Genomic DNA, 21804 nt, shown 5'->3' with positions numbered 1-21804 from the left:
CTGCAACCAAGAAAAGAAGTCACCTACGTTTGCTAAGAATATTCCATCTAAGAAATGAGCACACCATTTACCATTTCATTTTACCCTTCAAAGTTCCTAAGCAACTTCTCCAAGTTATCAGTATGGAAATCCCAAAGCACTCATTTTCACTTGATGTCTGATTTTTTTTTTTAAAGAAAAGCTTTTTAAAAAGTAATTATAAAAATTATCTTTTAATCTGTTACTAATTGAGAAATCAGCAACAGCAATTATCTATTTTTAAAGGGAAATTACTATACTTACCAAAGCATTTTTTTTTAACTTACTTCATTATCAGGTAGGTTATTAACACTTTCTAGTTGAGAAGGCTAAAGCTCAGTCATTCCGTACAATTAGAAACTTGGTTCAAATTCTGGAAAACTGTTCTAAATCCAAGCCATTTTGGCCACAACCGTTTTCTGCTAACCACAAGAATTAGAGAATTTGTACACCTGAAGGATAGTACCACATGTTGATTAGAAGAAAGGCATTCTTTCAAATCAGTTCTGTTACCACAGGACCTGAAAACAGCTGCTTGGTATCTAGATAACTTGGACCCTGTGTTAAAACTACTCACACCGATGTATTATTTGTTCAAAAAGAAGGGCATAAAATGAGAAAGCAGAAACACAAATAGGTATTTCTTATGAAAGCATAAAATAAAATGGAATGGAGACATGTAGAAAAAGTGTTTTTTGCTTTGGACCATCAACTCCACAAGGCACCAAAAATACTGTCAGTTAGGTCCGAGGAGAGATAAAAAGAAAAAGACCTTTTTTTTTTTTTTTTTTTAAATGTAAGAGCTGTGTCAGTTATTTTCCTAAAGCATCTTAGATATGAAAAAACTTCCTTATCAGTTCCAAATTCAACACAATACAAAGCAAAGGAACTTTTATTACTACATTCTCACAAGTAATGATTAAGTGCCCTGAAGTTTACCCTGATAGCTGAAGATTACCAAATATTAGTTTCCACAGAAGAACTGTTTTAACTTTCTAATCCTATTCAAAGGAGAAAAGGGTGCGAGGAAACTCAGTAAGTGCTTAGCACTGCCACTTCATTTCAAATGCCATTTTTGTCCTTGGATGAATGCATATTACACCAAACCATGATCTAGCAATAGTTTTCTATTTGGTTTAACTAGTAGCACTTAAAGAGCTTAATACAGGACAATACTTTAACAGCTTTTTTATCTGAGACAAAGTTAACTCTAAGATAACATGACAAGCAATATACAAAATCTGTCCATCATTTTTTTGAGTCCATCTAACATACATAGCAATATGGTATTTATAACCAGAAACTGCACTGAGAAGTAGACACATTAGTTTTTCAAGCTCTACCTGAAAACATGATGTTTTATTAAAAGAAAAACCAAAACACTTAAATCTCAAGTTCTATGGTTTTACAGTCCAGTCTTACTGAAGTTGCAGATTTCCTTTCTTGCAGACAAGGTAATATGCAGGAAGAACCCCACGAAGAGCACGCTGGCTCTCTGACAAATTGTACTATCTGGATTACAAATAAGTCTTGAAAATCTTCTGAAGAATGTCAAGAAGTTGCCAGAGAGATTATATAGTGACCTTGATTTTATTTTTCTTTACCTAGAATTCTATAAATTCTAAAATTTATCAATTGATGTATCTTTTAAATAAACAGCACCAGTCTTGCCCATTGATACAATTAAAATTTGACTTTCTCAGTTCTTAGTTCACAAGTTTATTATGAAAAACACTGCAGTGCTCTTGTGCAGTAACATCGTCTTATAGGAGGGGGAAAAAACAGTTCAGTTCAAAACAACTCACCAGGTTCTGACAATAACAAAGAACAACATGAGGCTGAGATTTGAGAAGGGAAATAAACTGAGTGCAGACAAATCATACAATTAAATTAAACGGTATCCCTGAAAATAAACAAAACGATTTCAAAACTCACGAGTAGAGGGGAGGCCTTGGTACTTATTTTTAAAAATGTTCATTAAGCTCCAATGATTGTTTGCTGCTATCCTTATCTACAGTCATGCTGAGTAAAGCTATAGCTAAATGGAAGTTAAATTGTATTCACGAGGTGTTAATGTTTACATCTTATTATCTGCAGTCTCTCAGAGAAAGCAAAAGTAACTACAAATAGCGCTATGCCAGAAACTGGTTTCTTGACCAACAATGTCGCTTCAGCATGCAATGAACTGGTTCATTCTAAAGTGGTCATGGCTGTTGATGACAAGAGGCTTTGTATTTTTATATGGCACATCTTTTGGTCCGTGTGAAAACAAGTTTTTTTTTTGAATGTTAACTATTCTCTGACACTTTGGAGTTACTGTTGCTCTTCCCATTTCCATTAGGTCAATTTATGGTTCATGGCAATACTGTACAAGTTTAAAATTTCATTACAGGAAGTAGTCTGGGGTACGACGAGTAACATGTGGCTCGCCTCTGCGAGGTGCTGGGTCGAACTGCAAGCTGAAACACAAAACATATTTTTTGTTTATACATATATTTTGTTTATACATATATGTACAGTGTACTGACAATCAAGAACATTGTTCTTTCAAACTTTACAATTTTGCCTATATAATTTCAGCTTGCCTTTAATGGAACAGAATCCTATTTGTAGCCTAATCAACCAGTCCTCTAGCTGCGTGCCTCCTCAGAGCCAAGGCAAACTTCAGGTAATTTTTTAAGACAGAAATTTTATACATCGGGATTCCTTCTAAGATTATTTGAAAGAAGGGTTTTACTAAATAAATAAAATTTAAAGAGCCTAATGTACTTGTATTCTCAACCCCAGGATATATTTTATTAACCCCACAATAAAAGCATGTGTTTAGAAGATAAAATCCTAATAATATACACAGGGGCCTATATAGAATAAGTTTCTATTGATGAATTTCAACATATCCTAAGTCTGTTCAAAAGGAAACACGGGGGCACCCGGGTGGCTCAGTCGGTTAAGCGTCCAACTCTTGGTTTCAGCTCAGATCATGATCTCAGGGTCATGAAACTGAACCCCACACTGGACTTTGTGCTCAGCATGGAGTCTGCTTGAGATTCTCTCCCTCTTCCTCTGTCCTCCCCACACTCATGCTCTCTAATAAAATCTAAAAACAACAACATGGAAACATAAAAATCAAACTGGAATCTGGATATAGCATGAGCCCTTCAACTCTTAAACTTCCCATTCCAGCTATACAGTGTGACTCAGCTGCAATAGCAGCCAACTACTAAGGTGTAAATACTTACAAAGAGTATTTTAGAGTATCATCAAGTTCCATGATTGCAGCTTGATTACCACAACGATAACAATAGTTTGGAGCACTGAAAATCGTTACTACGTTTCGGTCGTGGCACCAGTTATATCCCTACAAGGAAAAGAAAGGTGAAGTGCCCTGAAGTTTTACTCCCTTATTTACACAACTAAATGTGACTCAAAAAAAGCCCCTTCCAAAGGCTTAAAAACTATTAATGTTTTGTTTCTGGATATTTTAATAATTTTCTACTCTGTACAACTTTAAAAAAAACATGAATTTTTCCTGAATTACAAAACTAGCTTATTATAAATAGAAAAGACACTAAAAAACACCAATCACCAAAGAATAAAGTGCTTCTTCTACATCTGGCCTCCTGTGAATAGCAGTATTTCATTAGCTTCCCACTGCAGTGGCCCTGAATATAATCCAAGAATGAGTATACAGGCATTCCTTGCAGACGCAGATAAAATACTCTTCAAGACCAAAACCACATTAATTCTCTCAGTCAGAGGTGAAGGTCCCCAAGTCAATCACTGCTTAGGTACCAAGAAATAGGCTCTAGATCTCCAGCCTCATTCTAAGTCCATGTGAATACACGAGTTACTTTTTAAGTACTGTACACAAATACTGTTCCCTATCTTTAACAAAGTCATAGTTTTCATAATAATCACAATTGTTATTAGTATTAATCTAAGTAGGACCCTAATTTTGCAAGTATGCTAATCAACATCTCATTTCCCTTTCAGTTTCTTCTTTAAAATTACCTATAATCCTACCATTCAAAGGACCACTGAAACATTCTGGTATTTCATCTCAATCTCTCTTCCATACATACACATGTTAAATACATGAAATAAACAAAATTGAGATAAAAAATGTTACAATGCCTCTCCCCTGTTCCCTGAACCTTATTCTCCCAGGCTTAAATCCAAAGCACTACCCAGTCATTAAGAATTCTCTGAAAAACACGTCAACTATGAAACTCATTATGATCAAAAGCTTGAGATTTTAATTCTAATGTGCATCTACAGTAAAGGCTCAGGCTACAACAGGAAATTCACCGGAAGGGATAAATGGAGTATCCTCATTAATATCATTAATTAGCACCCCCCACCAAAAAAACACTTCCTAGTATCTTCCTTCATTACATTTATTTAAAAAGCAAATCAGATTTCAGAGACAAGAACATACCTCCATCACCAGTTGGTGAGCTCTGGACACCAATGTGAGGCCATTGGCATGATTAAATGTTTCAGAAATGTCTTGCCCAAAGGTGTAACCAGCTCCTCGAGGAGATATACCCCAACCACCACGATCATCTGGATCTGACCACAGCAAGTCACACATTGGACCCTAAAAAGCAAGTTAAGTTTTAAAGTGCCTCTTACAAAAATGATTTGAGTATTTCATCAGAGGGAGCACCCTGTGAAGTCACACTTTGAGTGGTATTTGCTAAACAAAGTTTAAGGTTTGCTTTAAAGTCAAGCATCTCGTCAAATAAATAAACTATTTCCAAATGTTTTTAAAGGCGTATCAGGGCGCCTGGGTGGCTCAGTCAGTTGAGTGGCTGACTTTGGCTCAAGTCATGATCCTGGGGTCCTGGGATCGAGCCCCATGTCAGGCTCCCAACTCAGCGGGGAGTCTGTCTCTTCCTCTGCCCCTCACTCCGCTCCTGCTCTCCCTCTCTCACTGTCAAATAAATAAAATCTTAAAAAAAAAAAAAAAGACATATCCTAGATCAATTAGCCCCAAGAGCAATAAGTCCTATAGTATGCAAAATTCAGTATCAGACAATATAGACAAGTACTTAAGGCAGAGGCTCTGAAGACAACAACAGAGATTCTAGGCCCAGTCCCAAAGGTGTTGTGATCTTGACAGGTTTCTTAATACCAGCTTCTAAAGAAAGAGGTTGTTGACAAGAGTATTCATACCACATGGGGTCATTTTTGGGCATTAAAGGAGAGAATACATATAAGAAAGTAAGTTACGGGGGCGCCTGGGTGGCTCAGTGGGTTAAAGCCTCTGCTTTCAGCTCAAGTCATGATCCTGGGGTCCTGGGATTGAGCCCCGAATTGGGCTCTCTGCTCAGCAGGGAGCCTGCTTCCCCCTCTCTCCCTCTGCCTGCCTCTCAGTCTACTTGTGATCTCTATCTGTCAAGTGAATAAATAAAATCTTTAAAAAAAAAAAAAGAAGTTACGATAGAATTTTTTCCTCTAAAAGGTTTTCTGAAAAGATTTCATTACCAACTAAAAGTCAATACCTCATTAAAAAAAATAAAAAAGTCAATACCTCATGAGGAACTTCTTGTAGGCGATCAAGTGCTCTGATGTGATCCAGTGTATCTATGGATGGTGAGAGGCCACCATGTAGACAGAATATCTGGAAAGAGTGGTTTATTATAATGTTAACCTCACATAGAAGAAACTTTAAACATTCTGGACTAAGCTGCAGGCAGCAGCCCACATCACTTGGTGTGACTAGTGTTTCTGTATTCTACCAGAACCAGGCTTGTCTCGGCAGGAGCTGTCTTTCTTCCAACCCACTCTAACCTAGTGAATACACTCCCTTTCTCCCAGATAACATTTCTCTCACCTTAACCTCAGCATAAACTATCATCTTTCTCATAGAATTTTCTTGCCATGTCTTCTGTACACTCTTCTACATGGACTAGTAAATAGCTAATTACATCTCTAAGACTCATCCAGAAACAACCTGAGAGGATGGATGGGCTACATCTTCTATCCCTGTTGTCCCAACATACAGTTCAGTGCCTAATACAAAGGCAGCACTTTAGAAGTCTAGAAGAGATGTGCAGGTGGAAAAATGAGTGGCACCTAAACATTAAGAGAGCAGATTCATGAAAATAACCAGCAATGTAAGTTTTAGGAAGGCCAACATACCTGCCCATCCACCAAGGCAGTGAGAGGAAGATAGTCAAAAAGATCTGTAAAATATTTCCAAACATTTGCATTTCCGTATTTCCTTAAACACTCATCATAGAAACCATATACTTGTGTGATCTGTCTGCTCTCATGATTTCCTCGAAGAATGGTGATGCGCTCACGGTAACGAACCTGAAACAACAAAATAGAAAATAATATGAATACCTGGCTCCTTCAAAGACTAAATGACAATTCAGCAAACTTCCTACAGGAAAAGCCAGAGTTCCAACTTTGGTGGTGGTGGTGGGGAAATCCCATGCCCCCAAACACTGAAATGAAACCCCACATCCACAGACATCTGTCCATGGAGAACCGGCAAACTCCATCTCAACTACAATCAAACTTCTGCTACTACCAACTTAACACTAAGCATAATCATCAGCTACAGAACTCCATGAAATTTTTTCTACAGTTAGATGACTTTGAGTCAATGTCTAGGTATGCAATAACCATCATAATTACTTTAGAACCTTTCCATCAGTCCAAAACTATCCCCTGTGGGGGCTGTCCCAACTCCTACTCCCAGCAACCACTTATTTACTTTGTCTTTTCCGTATTTCCTTAAACACTCATCATAGAAACTCTATATTTGTGTGATGCCTGGTCTCATGATTTCCTCTTCTGAGATCTTTTTGTAAAATTTCATATAAATGGATTAGCACAAGATACAGTTTTTCATGTGTCTGGCTTTATTCACTTAGCAGAGTATCTCTGGGGCTCATCTGAATATGTATCAGTGGATCCTTGTTATTGTTCCTTTTTATTGCTGCACAGTATCCTGTTGAATGGCTATACCATATTTTTTTTCTTTATTCACCAGTAGGAGGAACATTTGAATGGCTTACAGGTTTTGAGTATTCTGAATATGTTGCTATGGTCGTCTTGCCTGTAAGTTTTTGTACAGACAAACACTACACTTTCACTTCCCTTGGGTATATTCCTAGTCCAATATAACTGCTAGGTATAAATATGGGTATAATGTTTTAATCTCTCCACAAACTAACACTTGGTATTATCAGCCTTACTAATGATAGTCATTCTAATGGGTATGACTGTGACTTTAATTTGCATTTCCATAATTAATGATTTTGAGCATCTTTTCATGTGCTTATTGACTATTCATGTATCTTCCTGGATGAAATACCTCTTCAAGTATTTTGTCCATTTTTAATGTCTTCTTATTGAATTATAAATAGGTTTTTATTATATGAACACAAGTACTTTTTTCTTAGTGATTAAAAAAAAACAAAATTGAGAAACAAAAAAATCTTAATTTTGATGGAGTCCAATGTAACAATCTTCTTAATGGATTGTGCTTTTCATATCATATCTTAGAAATCACTGCCTAACCCAGAGTTACAAATATTTTCTCCTATGCTTTATTCTAGAAGTTTCATAGCTTTAGCTTTTACATTTAGGCCTCTGATTTTGATCCATTTGTATGGTATGAGATATCTAAGTCCATTTTTTTGTATACGGATATCCAACCGTCCTAGCACTACTTACTGAAGTTTCCTTCCCCCAATTCCCCCCATTAGTGTGTAAGGGCTGCCACAGCTAAAGTAGAACAAATGGGCAGTTCAAACAACAAAAATAATTTCCTCACAGTTCTTGAGCCTGGAAGTCCAGATCAAAGTGTGAGCAGGATTAGTTTCTTCTGAAGGCTTGTCTCCTTGGCTAATAAAAGGTCATCTTCTCCATGTTTCTTATCATCTTCCCTCTGTACCTGTGTCCTAATGTCTTCTTATGGGGACACCAGTCATATGGAAGTAGGGCTCACCCCTATGACTTCATTTTACCTCAATTACCTGTTAAAGGCCCTATCACCAAATACAACCACATTCTAGAGGTACTGGGGTTAAGACTTCAACATATGAATAGGGGGAGGTATATGCAGCTCAATTCAGCCCCATAACCTTTAAATAAAATTCTTAAAGGCAGCACATTCATTCTTCCGCTAATCATTGGGATTAATCCTGGGCTTTAAGTACAAATTAGCTTGCAAGGTTGTTTTCATAATATCTAGAGAAACTTTCCATCATTTAATCCAACTGCTTCGTTTGCAGATGCAGAACTTAGAATTGCCTCCAAAAATGTTTTGTAGCATGTTACACAATTCAAACTAGTAGCTTCATGAACATATACATTACATATTACCTAAAATTCAGCTCTTGCCAAAACCACATCTTACCACTTCTGCAGTATTAGAGGTTTCTGGCAGCCCATTTATCATTGTGAACATTTTTAATAAAATCTCCCCCAAAGGTAAAATCACTTTCTTTCCAAGGAAAGGCAGAAGCCTGCCATTCTAAAAACCAGTGACCACTACTTTGTTTCATTTTCAGATCTTCGTACAATCCCTACAGCTACGATTTGGTATAAAGCAACTTGCCTTAATTATCATTCCTATTGTTCTAGGCTGTCAAGTTTTAATGGCTGCCAACTATTCCAGAGAGAAATCAAAATTTAGATATTCACTTTCATTGGATATTTAGATCAATACTTTTTCTAGTATTAAACATAATGCTGAAATTAATATTTTCACACAAATAAAGCTCTTTTCTTCTTGAATTTCTTCTTCAGTAAAAATCTAATTATAGGATTACTGTGCCCTAAGATGTAAACATCCTGACATTTAGTATCTTTTATTTCAAAAGCACCTAGAAAGGTAATTATACAACCTCCCCATCCCCTGATTAAATGAAGAAAGATTTTTATTTGACCAGCCTTCTAACATTTCTCAAGTAACTTGATAAGAATAACCTTTTAACTTTCATTCAGAATGAAGACAGGCGTATGATTTTTAAGTCCCAAACCTGAATACTGCATTTCTAAATATGGGATTTTATTCTAAAATGTAACATTCAGAGAAAAATCACAAATCACTGGGGGGGGGGGGAGAGAAACACACCAAAACTGGGAGGGGAAAAAAAAAAAGAAAACCCAGTACAAAATGACCCCAAACAAAATCAAAATTACCTTAAGAGCTACAAGCAGAGTAACTGTTTCAACTGAATAATATCCTCTGTCAACATAATCTCCCATAAACAAGTAGTTTGTATCTGGTGATTTGCCACCAATTCTAAACAGTTCCATGAGATCATGAAATTGCCCATGTACATCTCCACAGACGGTGACTGGACATCGAACCTCCTGCACATTGGATTCTTTTGTCAGGATTTCTTTAGCCTACAGATGGAGATAAAATAAACCAATACATTTGGCATTAAACAACATTAAAAAAGATGTTTACTTAAACGTAACATAGATTGAAGAGCAGACTTAGTGTAAGATGAAATTGTAGGCATCAATAATTCCATTAAAGAGGGCAAGATATGGGCAGATTCCATCTACTGGTTATGTCACTCCTGATACTTAGAAAAAACATGTGTTAAGATGCATAGTTCCATTCCTCTAATCACTATCAGTTTTTAGGCCTATGAGTTACCATCTAACTAAATGCTACATAGTTCATTATGAACAGCCATATAAGAATAAAGAAAATGGAACAAGACATTCAGATACCTAGTTCCTTAGCTTTAAACTTCTACTTATAATATGCTGGCACTCCAGTATTCCAAGATATGAAGAAAGGTTTCTAATTTCTGCTTAACTGGTTTTTTTGGGGGGGCTGGGGGGGAACAACACATAAAAATTTCACCTGTATTTTTATACTTTTAATGCTAAAAATACAAACTTTTTGTTTTATAACTAACTATTCGATATACATGGTTTTTATAAAGTTGTTTGGTAGCATATGCATTCCCTCATATAATCACAAATTCAAACATTACTTTTTAAGGGCAGCATAACATTTCACTCAATCAAAAGCCTATCAGTCATTCAGCATGCATTTACTGATCATTCACCTTACTCCCAAAACCAAAGTGCACTGGAGAACACCATTCGCTTGCTCATCATCTGAGTGATAACAATGTTCCAGGCCTTGTGCTAGCCATTGGGGGACCAGAGCATACAAGGTGGGTCACCTGGGGACAAGGGACCACAAACAAGAAACCAAGCAACAAAGTACAGGCTACCTGAAGTGATAGAAGGAACAAAGTAAGTGGTGGAGACCCATTTAAATAAGATATCACAACGAACAAGACAGCCCATAAAAGCACAGTGCAGCACCAGCAGCAGACAATAAAATGATCAAGTCAAGTGCTAAGACATGCTAGAGTAAGCAGAGTGTTCCAGGATCACAAACTGGGACAGCTAGGAAAACCGCCTCAGGTCAAAGAATGGGTGGGAGTCGATTACAGGAAGGGAATGCCAGTAAGAAACGGGAGGAGGTGCAACATAGGCAAAGTGTGATCATGTGTATAAATTCTCAGGAAGAGGAAAAGGTCTATATGGCTGAAGCATACCACTTAAGAGTAGAAAAAAGGGTCTACTGGGGTAGGTTCAGGGTGAACCAGCTATCCTGATTTCAGTGCTCAAAGTCTGGCATCCCAAGAAATATCTCAGTTGCGTTCAAGTAAACCAATGATAGTTGGTCACCCCAGGGAGGAAACAAGGAGGAGAACAGGGCATGGACACAGACTGAAGAACAAGTCTAATCAAAGCACTATTAGAAGAAAGATCCCCTAGTGGAAAACCTGATGAGTGAATTTAAGATTTCAGAGGTAGGGCTATACATGTGGATATCTGAGACAGAGTAGAGCTTAAAGGCCACTAGTATATACATGTGGATATCTGAGACAGAGTAGAGCTTAAAGGCCACTAGTGACCAATCCACCAAAAAATCTTGCCTAGTCTCCCTCCAAAACATGTCTCAAATCAATCTGTTTTTTATCTTTTTTGCTACTACCCCGGTCCAAGCCACCACTACCTCACCTGGATTACTATGCTAGTCTCCATACTGAACTCCCTGCTTCCATTCTTCCTGTCTCCTATTTTCCACCTAAATGTCCAAGTTAAGAGCTAAAAAACTGTTCACCAGGTTCCTTTAATTCACCACCGCATACACAACACCTCAGTAGGGCAATGTGTTAGATATAAAAGGCATTTAATATCTGTTTGCTGAATGAATCTAGAACTTATTTATATGGTGGTACTGGTTAAAGCATCTTTAGGGAAAGCCATGGATGTCTCTCAGGACAACATCAAAGTACAGGCCTGGAAATTGGTACCAAGTTCTCTGGAGAATGAATAACAGGTAACAGTAATAAGGAAAGGTGCCTGGGTATCTAGGTAGATAAAAGAAGCCCGAAAAACAGGGAATTTTATCCTAGAGGAAGGCAGCATCCATCTACCTGGGAGGGCTATCAGAGAAAGTACAGGACTTCCTCAGGAAGAGTCAGATTTCAGTTAAGCCAACAAGGTGAAAGAAATTTGTTCTAAAAATTATTTAAAAGTATTTACTTCATACACTCTATATTTATCGAGCATTTTCTTCTATGTGCAGCTAGCATTATGAAATGGTGTTCTAGAATGTGCAGTGAGAGACTGCATCAGGGGAAGGAAACAACTAGAACATGGAGGTGAAATTGCTACAGCAAATCGTTGCTAATGAGCCACGCTCACTAGATTTTAAGCCACAACCAAAGGTAACAATGACTGGTTTTTTTTTTTTTTAAGACTTTATTTATTTGACAGAGAGAGAGATCACAAGCAGGCAGAGCAGCAGGCAGAGAGAGAAGGGGAAGCAGGCTCCCCGCTGAGCAGAGAGCCCGATGTGGGGCTCAATCCCAGGACCCCGAGATCATGACCTGAGTTGAAGGCAGAGGCTTAACCTACTGAGCCACCCAGGCGCCCCATAAGGACTGGTTTTAAGGCAGTGGTATGCAACCTTAGCCATATATTAAAAATCATCTGTGAAGCTCTTTAAAAAAAAAAAATATATATATATATAGATGCTAAGGCTACTCCTCTCTCTAGCCAGAATCTTTGGTAGTGGAATGCAAGCATCAATAATGTTGTTTAGTCTTCCCTCCTTATTCCACACCAGTGCTTTCTTAGGTGCAGTGAAGTTTAAGAACCATACACACACACACACACACACACACATTTTTTAAGGATTTTACTTATCTGAGAGAGCACAAGTAAGCACGATTGGCGGGGGGAGGGTTTGCAGAGGGAAAGGGAGAAGACTCCCTGCTAAGCAGGGAATCCCAAAACCCCAAGATCACCCCCTAAGCTGAAGACAGACGCCCAAATGACTGAGCCACCCATGTCCCTCTAACAACCATTATTTTCAAGTCTCAGAAATATTTAGGGAGCCTATTTCAAGACCCTGACCAATCACTGACATCCAAAAATTAGTCATTATTTTGTTCTAAGTTTAGAAAAAATTTCTGCTATGCCTCAAAAGTGATTTATCTTAAGAAATATATATAACCCATCTTGCTAGTGTAATTCCGATTTCCCATGATTTATTATTACTAAAAAAGCAGAATTTCACTAGGCATATCCCATAAGACTGTTTGGCATTAATACCATGTCCAGTGTTTTTAGCACCTGGCACATAGTAATGAAAATAGCCATGAATACCATGATAGGTCCCACTTCAAAGAAATTTGTAAGTTATTCAGAAGTTTTAAAAGGGCAATGACATAAGAAAACAGGTGGTCACAACCACATAGATCTTGCAATTCTATAAGAAGTTAAATTCTAAAATACATCTCTTGACACCTGCTTACCTGGAAGGCTTTTTTCTATATAAATGATAAAAAGCTGCCATTCACAACTGTCCAAAGTTTCTTATTACTACCTAACTCAAAATTTCTATTCAAATCATAAAAGGACAATTAAACCTAAATGCTAGTTGTTCCTTTTATTTCAATTTCGACATATCCTAATGACAAACACTGTACCTTTACTTCTATTCTACTGTATTTATTAAGTAGGCTCCACTCCCAGTGTGGAGCCCAACACGGGGCTTGTAAGCACAATCCTGAGATCAAGACTTGAGCTGAGATTAAAAATCAGATGCTCCACTGACCAAGCAGCTAGGTTCTCTGATCTTTAATTCTACTTTTAAAACCGTGCAAGTTATAGTGACACATCCTTTGGGAAACAAAAATTAGCAGCAGATAAAACCAAATGTCCCTTTTGACCATTCTCCACAATCCCATTCTTCTTGGGCAAAGTTACCACCAAGAGTATTCTGATGTACATCCTTTTGAAACCCTGTTTACTACAAGTTTTACATATGTATTATATGCCTACAAGAACATAATCATTTTCTTTTGCACTTTTAAACTGGGAACTGTATTATTCAGCAGCCTGTTTCTCTCTCCAACAGTCCATACTGGAGATCATAATGCACACATACAGACCTGGTTAATTTCTTGTGCTGGAGGTAGCGTAGTCCCTGAGATTATGATAAGGGGAGGGGAAGGATGAAACGGTAAAAAGCTGCAATGTTATATCCTAGTATTTGCTCCCTGGTATACAGACACTTCCTGAAAGAAGATACCATGAAGTAGACCCATTAGCAGGTCTAACAGTTAGCTTCTTTTTATGTTGACATTACAAAATTGTCCTCCAAAAAGGAAGACACTGTATTTATAAAGTAAACTAAAACACCTTCTGTGTCTGGGAAAGCCAAAACTCTTTCTTCTCTTCCTACCAAATTTCAGACCAGAACAATTATAAATTCTAGAGAAAACAGTATTATGCATCAAATGCCATCAAGTCAATTACTAAGTATATTTTAACAACAAAAGCTCAAGTTTACATAGAATTTAAGTATACTATTTTTTTTGGTCTCAACTCAGCTTTCAGAGATTACTGTACCAAAATACACTGTTGCAGATGTCCTCAATGAAGATTATTTTACAGAGGCACCTGGGTGGCTCAGTGGGTTAAACCTCTGCCTTTGGCTCAGGTCATGATCTCAGGGTCCTGGGATGGAGCCCCATATCAGACTCTCTGCTTGGTGGGGAGCCTGCTTCCCCCCTCTCTCTGCCTGCCTCTCTGCCTACTTGTGATCTCTGTCTGTCAAATAAATAAATAAAGTCTTTAAAAATTTTTTTAAAAAAAGATTATTTTACAGTCAAGAAAAACTAATCACAGAAAAAGAAATGTCTGAGAAGCTGTGCTATCACAGGAGTCAGGCCCCTTTCAAGTCTCAGAAACACCTAACGAAATCCCTCTAGGGTCACCTAATGGGACCTCTAATGAGTCATCTTTACGCTTACCTCAGCCAAAAGGGCGAGAATCCCTTTAATGAGTGACCTTTAGAACCTGCAGGCCTTCGCCAACCATCAGTTTCTAAGGTAGATATACAACTTCAACTATCCAGCTTAATATTCAAGGTAAATGGCAGAACCAGATTTTCAAGCAACTTAATTAACCTTAGAGAGGTTTATACTTTTAATAACTACCTTTTCACTTTCCGGTATTCCCACTCCTCCAATTTAAAGCTTTGTGTCACCTGAATTATGCAAAGAAGCAAAAGCAAAAGATACACATCCGAAACTTTTGCTTCCCCTAAAACATTTTTTGAGAGTTTCAAAAAGTCTCCGCTAATGAACATTTGGGAAAAAAATAATTAAAATCAAGTTTTTAAAAACAGTATGATCAGCACCATAATTGATTTTTTCTTACTTCATTGATTCTTCAGTAGGAACCCTACTGAAATTCAAATGGCATGAACTGAAATCAGTGAATTCAAGGAAAAAAGATCTAATAGATGTAATACAAAACTTCACAGAACAAGGCTGAAACTGGAATAAGCTAGTCCAATAATAAGAGTTTAACTAAAAGTTATTTTTCTACAGTCCTAAAATTCAAACAATTTGGAGATTCACTTGAAGAAAAGAAACCTTTAGAATTTATTATTAATGTCCTGCCTTCGGAGTTCAGATTCAGAAATCCTAAAATTTTCAACTTACCATCAGGTTTCCTGGGTATGGGCAATTCCTAACCACCATAATAAAATGAAACTTCAAAAAAGCAAATTTAAGTTAGATTCCTAAAATCATCCAAGTCAAGATGTTTCAAGGAAGACAAGTAAAAGAGAAAAAGTGAGGAACTTACAACAGATTCACAAACCATTTATATATTAACTTCTTAAGGGTACACGATAGCAATATAATTTCTCCTTATGTGTACCATAGAAAAAGATATTTATGCATTTTTATATTGAAGTCATACAATATCTTCATGCATTTTTATTATTAAACCAAGCATCTTAAAATGCAGAATGATTACAATTATGTACAAGTTCTTTGCATGAAAACAATGGAGAACATTAAAATGTTGGTAAGATTTTTAAGATTTTATTTATTTGACAGAGAGAGAGCACAAGTAGGCAGAGCAGCAGGCAGAGGGAGAGAGAAAAGCAGGTTCTCTGCCAAGAAGGGAGCCCAATGTGGGACTAGATCCCACACTGGGATCATGACCTGGGCCAAAGGCAGCCACTTAATCGACTGAGCCACCCAGGTACCCAAAATGTTGATAGATTATGGCTCTCTTTTTTTTTTTTGGATTTTGATTGATTTATTTATTTGGCAGACAGAGATCACAGGTAGGCAGAGAGGGAGAGAGGAGGAAGCTGGTTCCCTGCTGAGCAGAGAGCCAGATGTGGGGCTCGATCCCAGGACCCTGAGATCACGACCCGAGCCGAAGGCAGAGGCTTTAACCCACTGAGCCACCCAGGTACTCCAGATTATGGCTGTCTTAAATCTACCACACCAACAAAAACTACTCTCATTTCTTTGTATTCCCTTCCAGCTTTTACCCACATATAGACCTCATGCTTAAAATTGGTAAACATCTCAATTTCTGTCCTAAAGTTCATACTCATGTGGGCGCCTAGGTGGCACAATAGATTTAAATGTCTGCTTTGGGCTCAAGTTGGGCTCAAGATCCAAGTCGGGCTCTCTGCTCTGAGGGGAGTCTGCTTCTGCTTCTTCCTCTACCACTGCCCCACCCCCACTCATTCACTGCAAGCTTTCTCTCTCAAATAAATAAAATCTTTAAAGTTCATATACATGAAGCCAATGTCCTATAGCATTATAGCGATCATTTTAAAATGCCGCATAATATCCTCCCAGATTAATATATATACTGTTTATTTAACTTCCTTTCAGATTTTCAATTGCGGAAATAAAGAGCAAAATAACGCTAACGTTTTTTGATTATATAGTCCATAAAGTTCAATTATTCCCAACTTACATATGCAATAATAAATGTTAGAATGCACTCATTCACATCTATTTCAAATATAAAATGTTGCCCTCTGATTTAACTGGTACTTTTTAAAATTTATTTATTTGTTAGAGAGAGAGCGAGCAAGCACAGGCAGACAGAGTGGTAGGCAGAGGCAGAGGGAGAAGCAGGCTCCTCGCTGAGCAAGGAGCCCAATGTGGGACTCGATCCCAGGACGCTGGGATCATGACCCGAGCTGAAGGCAGCCGCTCAACCAACTGAGTCACCCAGGCGTCCTCAACTGGTACTTTTTATTTTGGAGTTCAAACTTTCTATTCTGTTTATTTACGATCAGTTATTCTTCCTCCTACACAGACTGTCCACACAAATTCTTTGAGTATCTATCAACAGAGAGCTAAGTGATGCTCTTTTATATATTTTTCTATTAAAAATCTGATTATTAATTCAAATGTTCACTGGAACTCTTTACTAAATTTAACATTTCACACTTTAATCACAATTGAGTATATCTTCTGCCAATATAGCCATAAAGACGTAAGGGAAGCAAATCTAAAAAAATACTATAATTAATTATTGAATTTTATTTTTTAGTTTCACAATTACAAACATTTGGAAACTATTTTATTTATTTTTAAAAAATTTTTATTTTTTAAAATTTTTTATTTATTTATTTGGCAGACAGAGATCATAAGTAGGCAGAGAGGCAGGCAGAGAGGAAGAGAGGAGGAAGCAGGCTCCCTGTCGAGCAGAGAGCCCGATGTCGGGCTCGATCCCAGGACCCTGGGATCATGACCTGAGCCGAAGGCAGAGGCTTTAACCCACTGAGCCACCCAGGCGCCCTGGAAACTATTTTAAAAAGCAAATTCACCGGGTGCCTGGGTGGCTCACTCATTTAAGCATCCACTCTTGCTTTTGGCTCAGGTCATGATCTCAAGTGTGGTGGGATCTAGCCCAGCATCAGGCTCAGCAGGGAGTCTACTTGAGATTTTCTTCTCGAGCTCTCTCTCTCCCTCTGCCCCACACCCTGCTCTCTTTCTCTCTAAAATAAATAAATAAAAAATTTTAAAAGGGCAAATTTGTAAGCAATAATAAATTTTTTCAATACCATAAGAGAATTTGCTTCATACTGCTTTTATGAAAAATAACAGGTAGGTTTTCTTGATTTTCATTAATTCTGCAAATTAAGGTTCATGACAAACTAGTGTATATAGCTAGATTTTTACTTTGGTGTGATACATAATGTAGACATACTACTAGCCCTGGAAGCAAATAAATCTTGAGTTAATCATCTTCAACTATCAAACCTTTCTTCATATTATGTGTTTTTCATTAATTACACCAAACAGATGCCTCTAACGTTTTCTGAAATATTTTGGTCTTTCGTATGATTACACTGTATGTATACTATCTGTGTGATTATACTATAAAAGTACTATAATCCTCCATATAATGTTCTACCAACTAGTAGTTACTACTTGGTTTTAAGGTTAGGATTGAACCAAAAGCAAAAGGTCAGGGATGTGGACAATTCTAAAACTGTATTAAAGGAAAATACTTAAGGGACAAGTGGGTGGCTCATTTAGTTAAACATCTGCCTTCGGCTCAGGTCATGATCCCAGGGTCCTGGGATGGAGTCCCACATCAGGCTCCCTGCTCAGTGGGGAGCATTCTTCTCCCTCTCCCTGCTGGTCCCCCTGCTTTTGTGCGCTTGCACGCTCTCTCTGACAAATAAATAAAAACTTTAAAAAAAATTAAAATATTCAAGTTCATATTCTTCCACTTCTGTCAAATACACATGTGTAGGAATTAAAAATTGCCATTCCTGCATAGAGGAAAAAATTTATATATAACAGAGAAATGTTGGTATATATGTAGTTTAAAAATTTTCACCACAACAATCCATCATGAATGATATTTGACCACTCTGGATGTTTCAGTTTCCTCCCTCATCTATACCAAGTTACTTGGCCTATGGTCTTTAAGGTTCCTTCCATCACTGAAATTTTACTAAAGCAATTCTTAAGCCTTTTCACTAAATCATAGATACCCAACAGAAAAAGGTAGTGGGCACTACTGCCAGTTTACAAACAATGGGTGGCAGACTCATGACATGCACTTGATCACCATTAGCACAAATATTTTAAAACCTTTCCCCTCTAAAGAGTTACTTCAAGTTTAAACTCCTGACTAATGAATGTGAAACCCTACTATTAGTGCAACAAATTAACAAATCCCTAAAATAATGCTATTTAGACAAAGCTAACAGTGAAAATGAGTAATTCACATAATAATAGCTTAATAAATTTTGACTAAATGAATTCCAGAACTAAATACACACTGTCACATAGTTAATAGCACCACTGACACTCCATAGTCTTTGTGAACTACACTTTGTATATAATTCTAGCTAGGTAAATGAACTCTGTCTCCCAGGAGCAGTATGGAAAAAAGTTTTCAATCTTCTTGCAGTCCCCTCAACATCCATACTCCCATCTGTAGTAGTAACTAAATGACTGAAGCAGAGGTGAGGGCATGGAGTACCACAGTAACTGGCCAACTGGTCACATACAGTTTATAAAATACACAGATTCAGATACACACAACTCTGTCACTGCCTTGTTCATCCATCCCAAACCACACTACCGATATACAAATAGGTATTAGTGACTCTGTGCTGTTAAGAAATTAAGCAGTTAATCCCAGATTGCTCTTTACAATTTTTTCAGAATCCATCCCCAGCCATTTACTGGCAGCCAGACCCCTATTTCAGCTGCTTCTACCACTTCTGCAGAAGCTGAAAGAAAAGCTATTTAAAACAGCAAAAAAACAAAATCTTTTTCCTTCATAGTTCTAGTCCAATTCCTATCTCACTTGTGTGGGAAAGTACAGCTTGAAGGTTTTTTCAGACAAGAATGGTAATGAAAAAAAGAAAAAAAAAGGGGGGGGAAATGAGAGATGGGTCAAAAAAGTAAAAAAAAAAACAAAAAAAAGGGGGGGTGTTCTCTGCCATACCAGACTTTCCCTCTCTTCTGAGCACCCTCAAAAAAGACCCTCCCTCTGTGAAATGTGTAAGCCTGATGATTCATAGACCCATACCCCTGGGGCAAATAATATATTATATACTAATAAAAATAATTTAAAAAAAAACCTCTCCCTACCCTTACCTCAACACAAACCTAGTATCTCCAGGTTTTCCTAGCTCACCTCCTCCAACCTAAACAAAGAATACTTCACAGGTAACTGACAAATAACTTACGATACCAGCAATATCGTCGGCCATTAAAGAGGGGTAGGGCAGAGACACCTGACAGGTGATACAAATGTTACCCACAAACTCCATCAGTGCCTCTCATGCCTTCTATAGCATGAGTTTCACCTGCCAGTATTTGCAGGCAGAACTCTTGACTTTGACAGAGAAAAGGAGAGATGGGGGACCTGTGTTTCCAAATAGTAGGGCTGTTCACCTTTTTGATGCTTCCTCATTAAGTCAACCCAAAACCAAGTGCACTACTGCTTCATGACTAGGAGATCATGAAACACACACAGACACATACAGGTAGGTCTGACTGCGGAAGTCATGATAAAAAGGCATTTTACAAACTGTACTGAACAATATAAATGTTAGATTTGCTTTCCAGGTATAAAGTTCTGTTTCTAGACCATGATTTGCACTAAGGATACACACAAAATGAACTGGCATTTTCTTCTCACTAATGTTATTTGAGGGGCAAATGCAGCCAGCCACATTCAAAATTGAAAAATTAACTGTTTCCTCCTCCAGGACAAAGTGAGACAACAGTTTGTGACATAAATAGGAAGCTTTCAAGCAATGAGCAAAATGCTTTATTTTACAGAGCTGTTGATTCCACAATTCAGTTTGACTCCAATTCACCTCCATTTTTCATTAACACCACCTAAGAAAAGAGGGGAGCTGTGGAGCAACATTAGAACACTGGGCCGAGAATCTGTAAGCCTGCACATCTCACTTTAGCCCCTGAAGTCAAGTCACTTTACCTTTCTTTCTTTCTTTCTTTTTTAAGATTTTATTTATTTATTTGACAGAGAGATCACAAGCAGGCAGAGAGACAGGCAGAGGGGGGAGGAGGAAGCAGGCTCCCCACTGAGCAGAGAGTCTGGAGCTCAATCCCAGGACCCTGAGATCGTGACCTGAACTGAAGGCAGAGGCTTAACCCACTGAGCCACCCAGGCGCCCTCACTTTACCTTTGTGAGCCTCTGGTTTCCATCTATCACTGAGGACGATAACTGTCTCATGAACTTAAGAGAACTGTGTATGTGAAAATATGATACAAACATAGTTCTGCATCACGCTTTCCCTTTGTTCTCAATATTCAAATTACTTTTATGGAAATGAGCCAAACAACCTTTTAAATGTTTGGGTTTTTGGTTTTTTTTTTTAAAGATTTATCTATCCATTCCAAAGGGAAAGAGATAGTGAGGGAGAGAGGGAGGGTGAGCAGGGAGATGGGGGAAGGGAGCGCTTCCTGCATGAACAGGAGGGCCAGAGGGAGAAAGAATCTCAAGTGGACTCCAGGTTGAGCTCAACATGGGGCTCGATCTCACCACCCTGAGATCAAGACCTGAGCCAAAAACAAGAGTCCAAAGCTTAACCAACTACACCACCCAGGTGCCTCCAAACAATCTGTTAAATTAAGCACACATATAGACTCACAAAAATTTATTAACCACTTCATACAGAAATTTAACCTTGGTCAAGCATTTTGTAGTTCACCCAGTGAGAAGGAAGGTTTGCTTTTTACCATACTCATGTAACAAATGTGAGGCCTTAGTGACTGCATTTTATTTATAGTGTTTGCAGAGCAATGGAAAAGAGCATACCTAGGTAAAGAACTCCTTTGGGGAGAGGAAAAAAAAAAAAAAAAAAAAACTGGCTATCAAACAACATTCTCTACAAGTTTGGAAAGACCTGAATGGACAAAGCCAAAAATCTTACCTAAATTAAACCACTGATGAAGTCACGTAATAAAAGACCGTTTACTGTAGTTGATACTATTTACTTCTTCCAATCTCTAAGTGGAAACATACCTTCCAATTATACAAATATAGTAATGTTACGACTATAGAACTGTACCTGTGACAAAACCGTATGCACTCACCACAAATTTTCAACAATGAACCAAAATTATGATCCTCAAAATGACAAAGGATACTCCACATACAATCATCTTGGCTTTGATATAAACCTTAATGACACCGTGAAGGGAAAAAATGCTTAACTAGTCAACTGCAAAAAAACCATATTTACCTTTGTCTATAAACACACACCTAGATTCTCTGCATTTTGAACACCTACCACTATTAACTAGTAATGGGAGACAATAATAATGGTCTCTGAATTTTTTAGTCATCATGACCCCTCATGGTATACTTCTATCTTTACCATTTAAATATTTCATTCAGATCACCTACCACCTTCAGGTAGATAAAAGGAAAGC

At 37.7% G+C, this 21804-nt stretch overlaps 1 protein-coding gene across 1 annotated transcript in view; it reads right to left on the bottom strand.

The window, feature by feature from the left end:
- Positions 1-810: 810 nt before the first annotated feature.
- PPP2CA (protein phosphatase 2 catalytic subunit alpha) overlaps positions 811-21804 on the bottom strand; it is a 24166-nt gene continuing 3172 nt past the window's right edge. The window contains exons 2-7 of the mRNA XM_080804748.1: positions 9187-9396; positions 6166-6339; positions 5555-5644; positions 4457-4618; positions 3258-3376; positions 811-2477 (exon numbers count right to left, since the gene is read on the bottom strand). Coding sequence (XP_080660874.1) covers positions 2405-2477; positions 3258-3376; positions 4457-4618; positions 5555-5644; positions 6166-6339; positions 9187-9396 — 828 coding nt within the window. The 3' untranslated portion in view covers positions 811-2404. The remainder of the gene's footprint in view (positions 2478-3257; positions 3377-4456; positions 4619-5554; positions 5645-6165; positions 6340-9186; positions 9397-21804) is intronic.

The sequence above is a fragment of the Martes martes genome (assembly GCF_963455335.1).
Source record: "Martes martes genome assembly, chromosome: 5".
In the NCBI taxonomy this organism is placed as follows: Eukaryota; Metazoa; Chordata; class Mammalia; order Carnivora; family Mustelidae; genus Martes; species Martes martes.
This window is presented reverse-complemented; position numbering and strand designations above follow the sequence as displayed.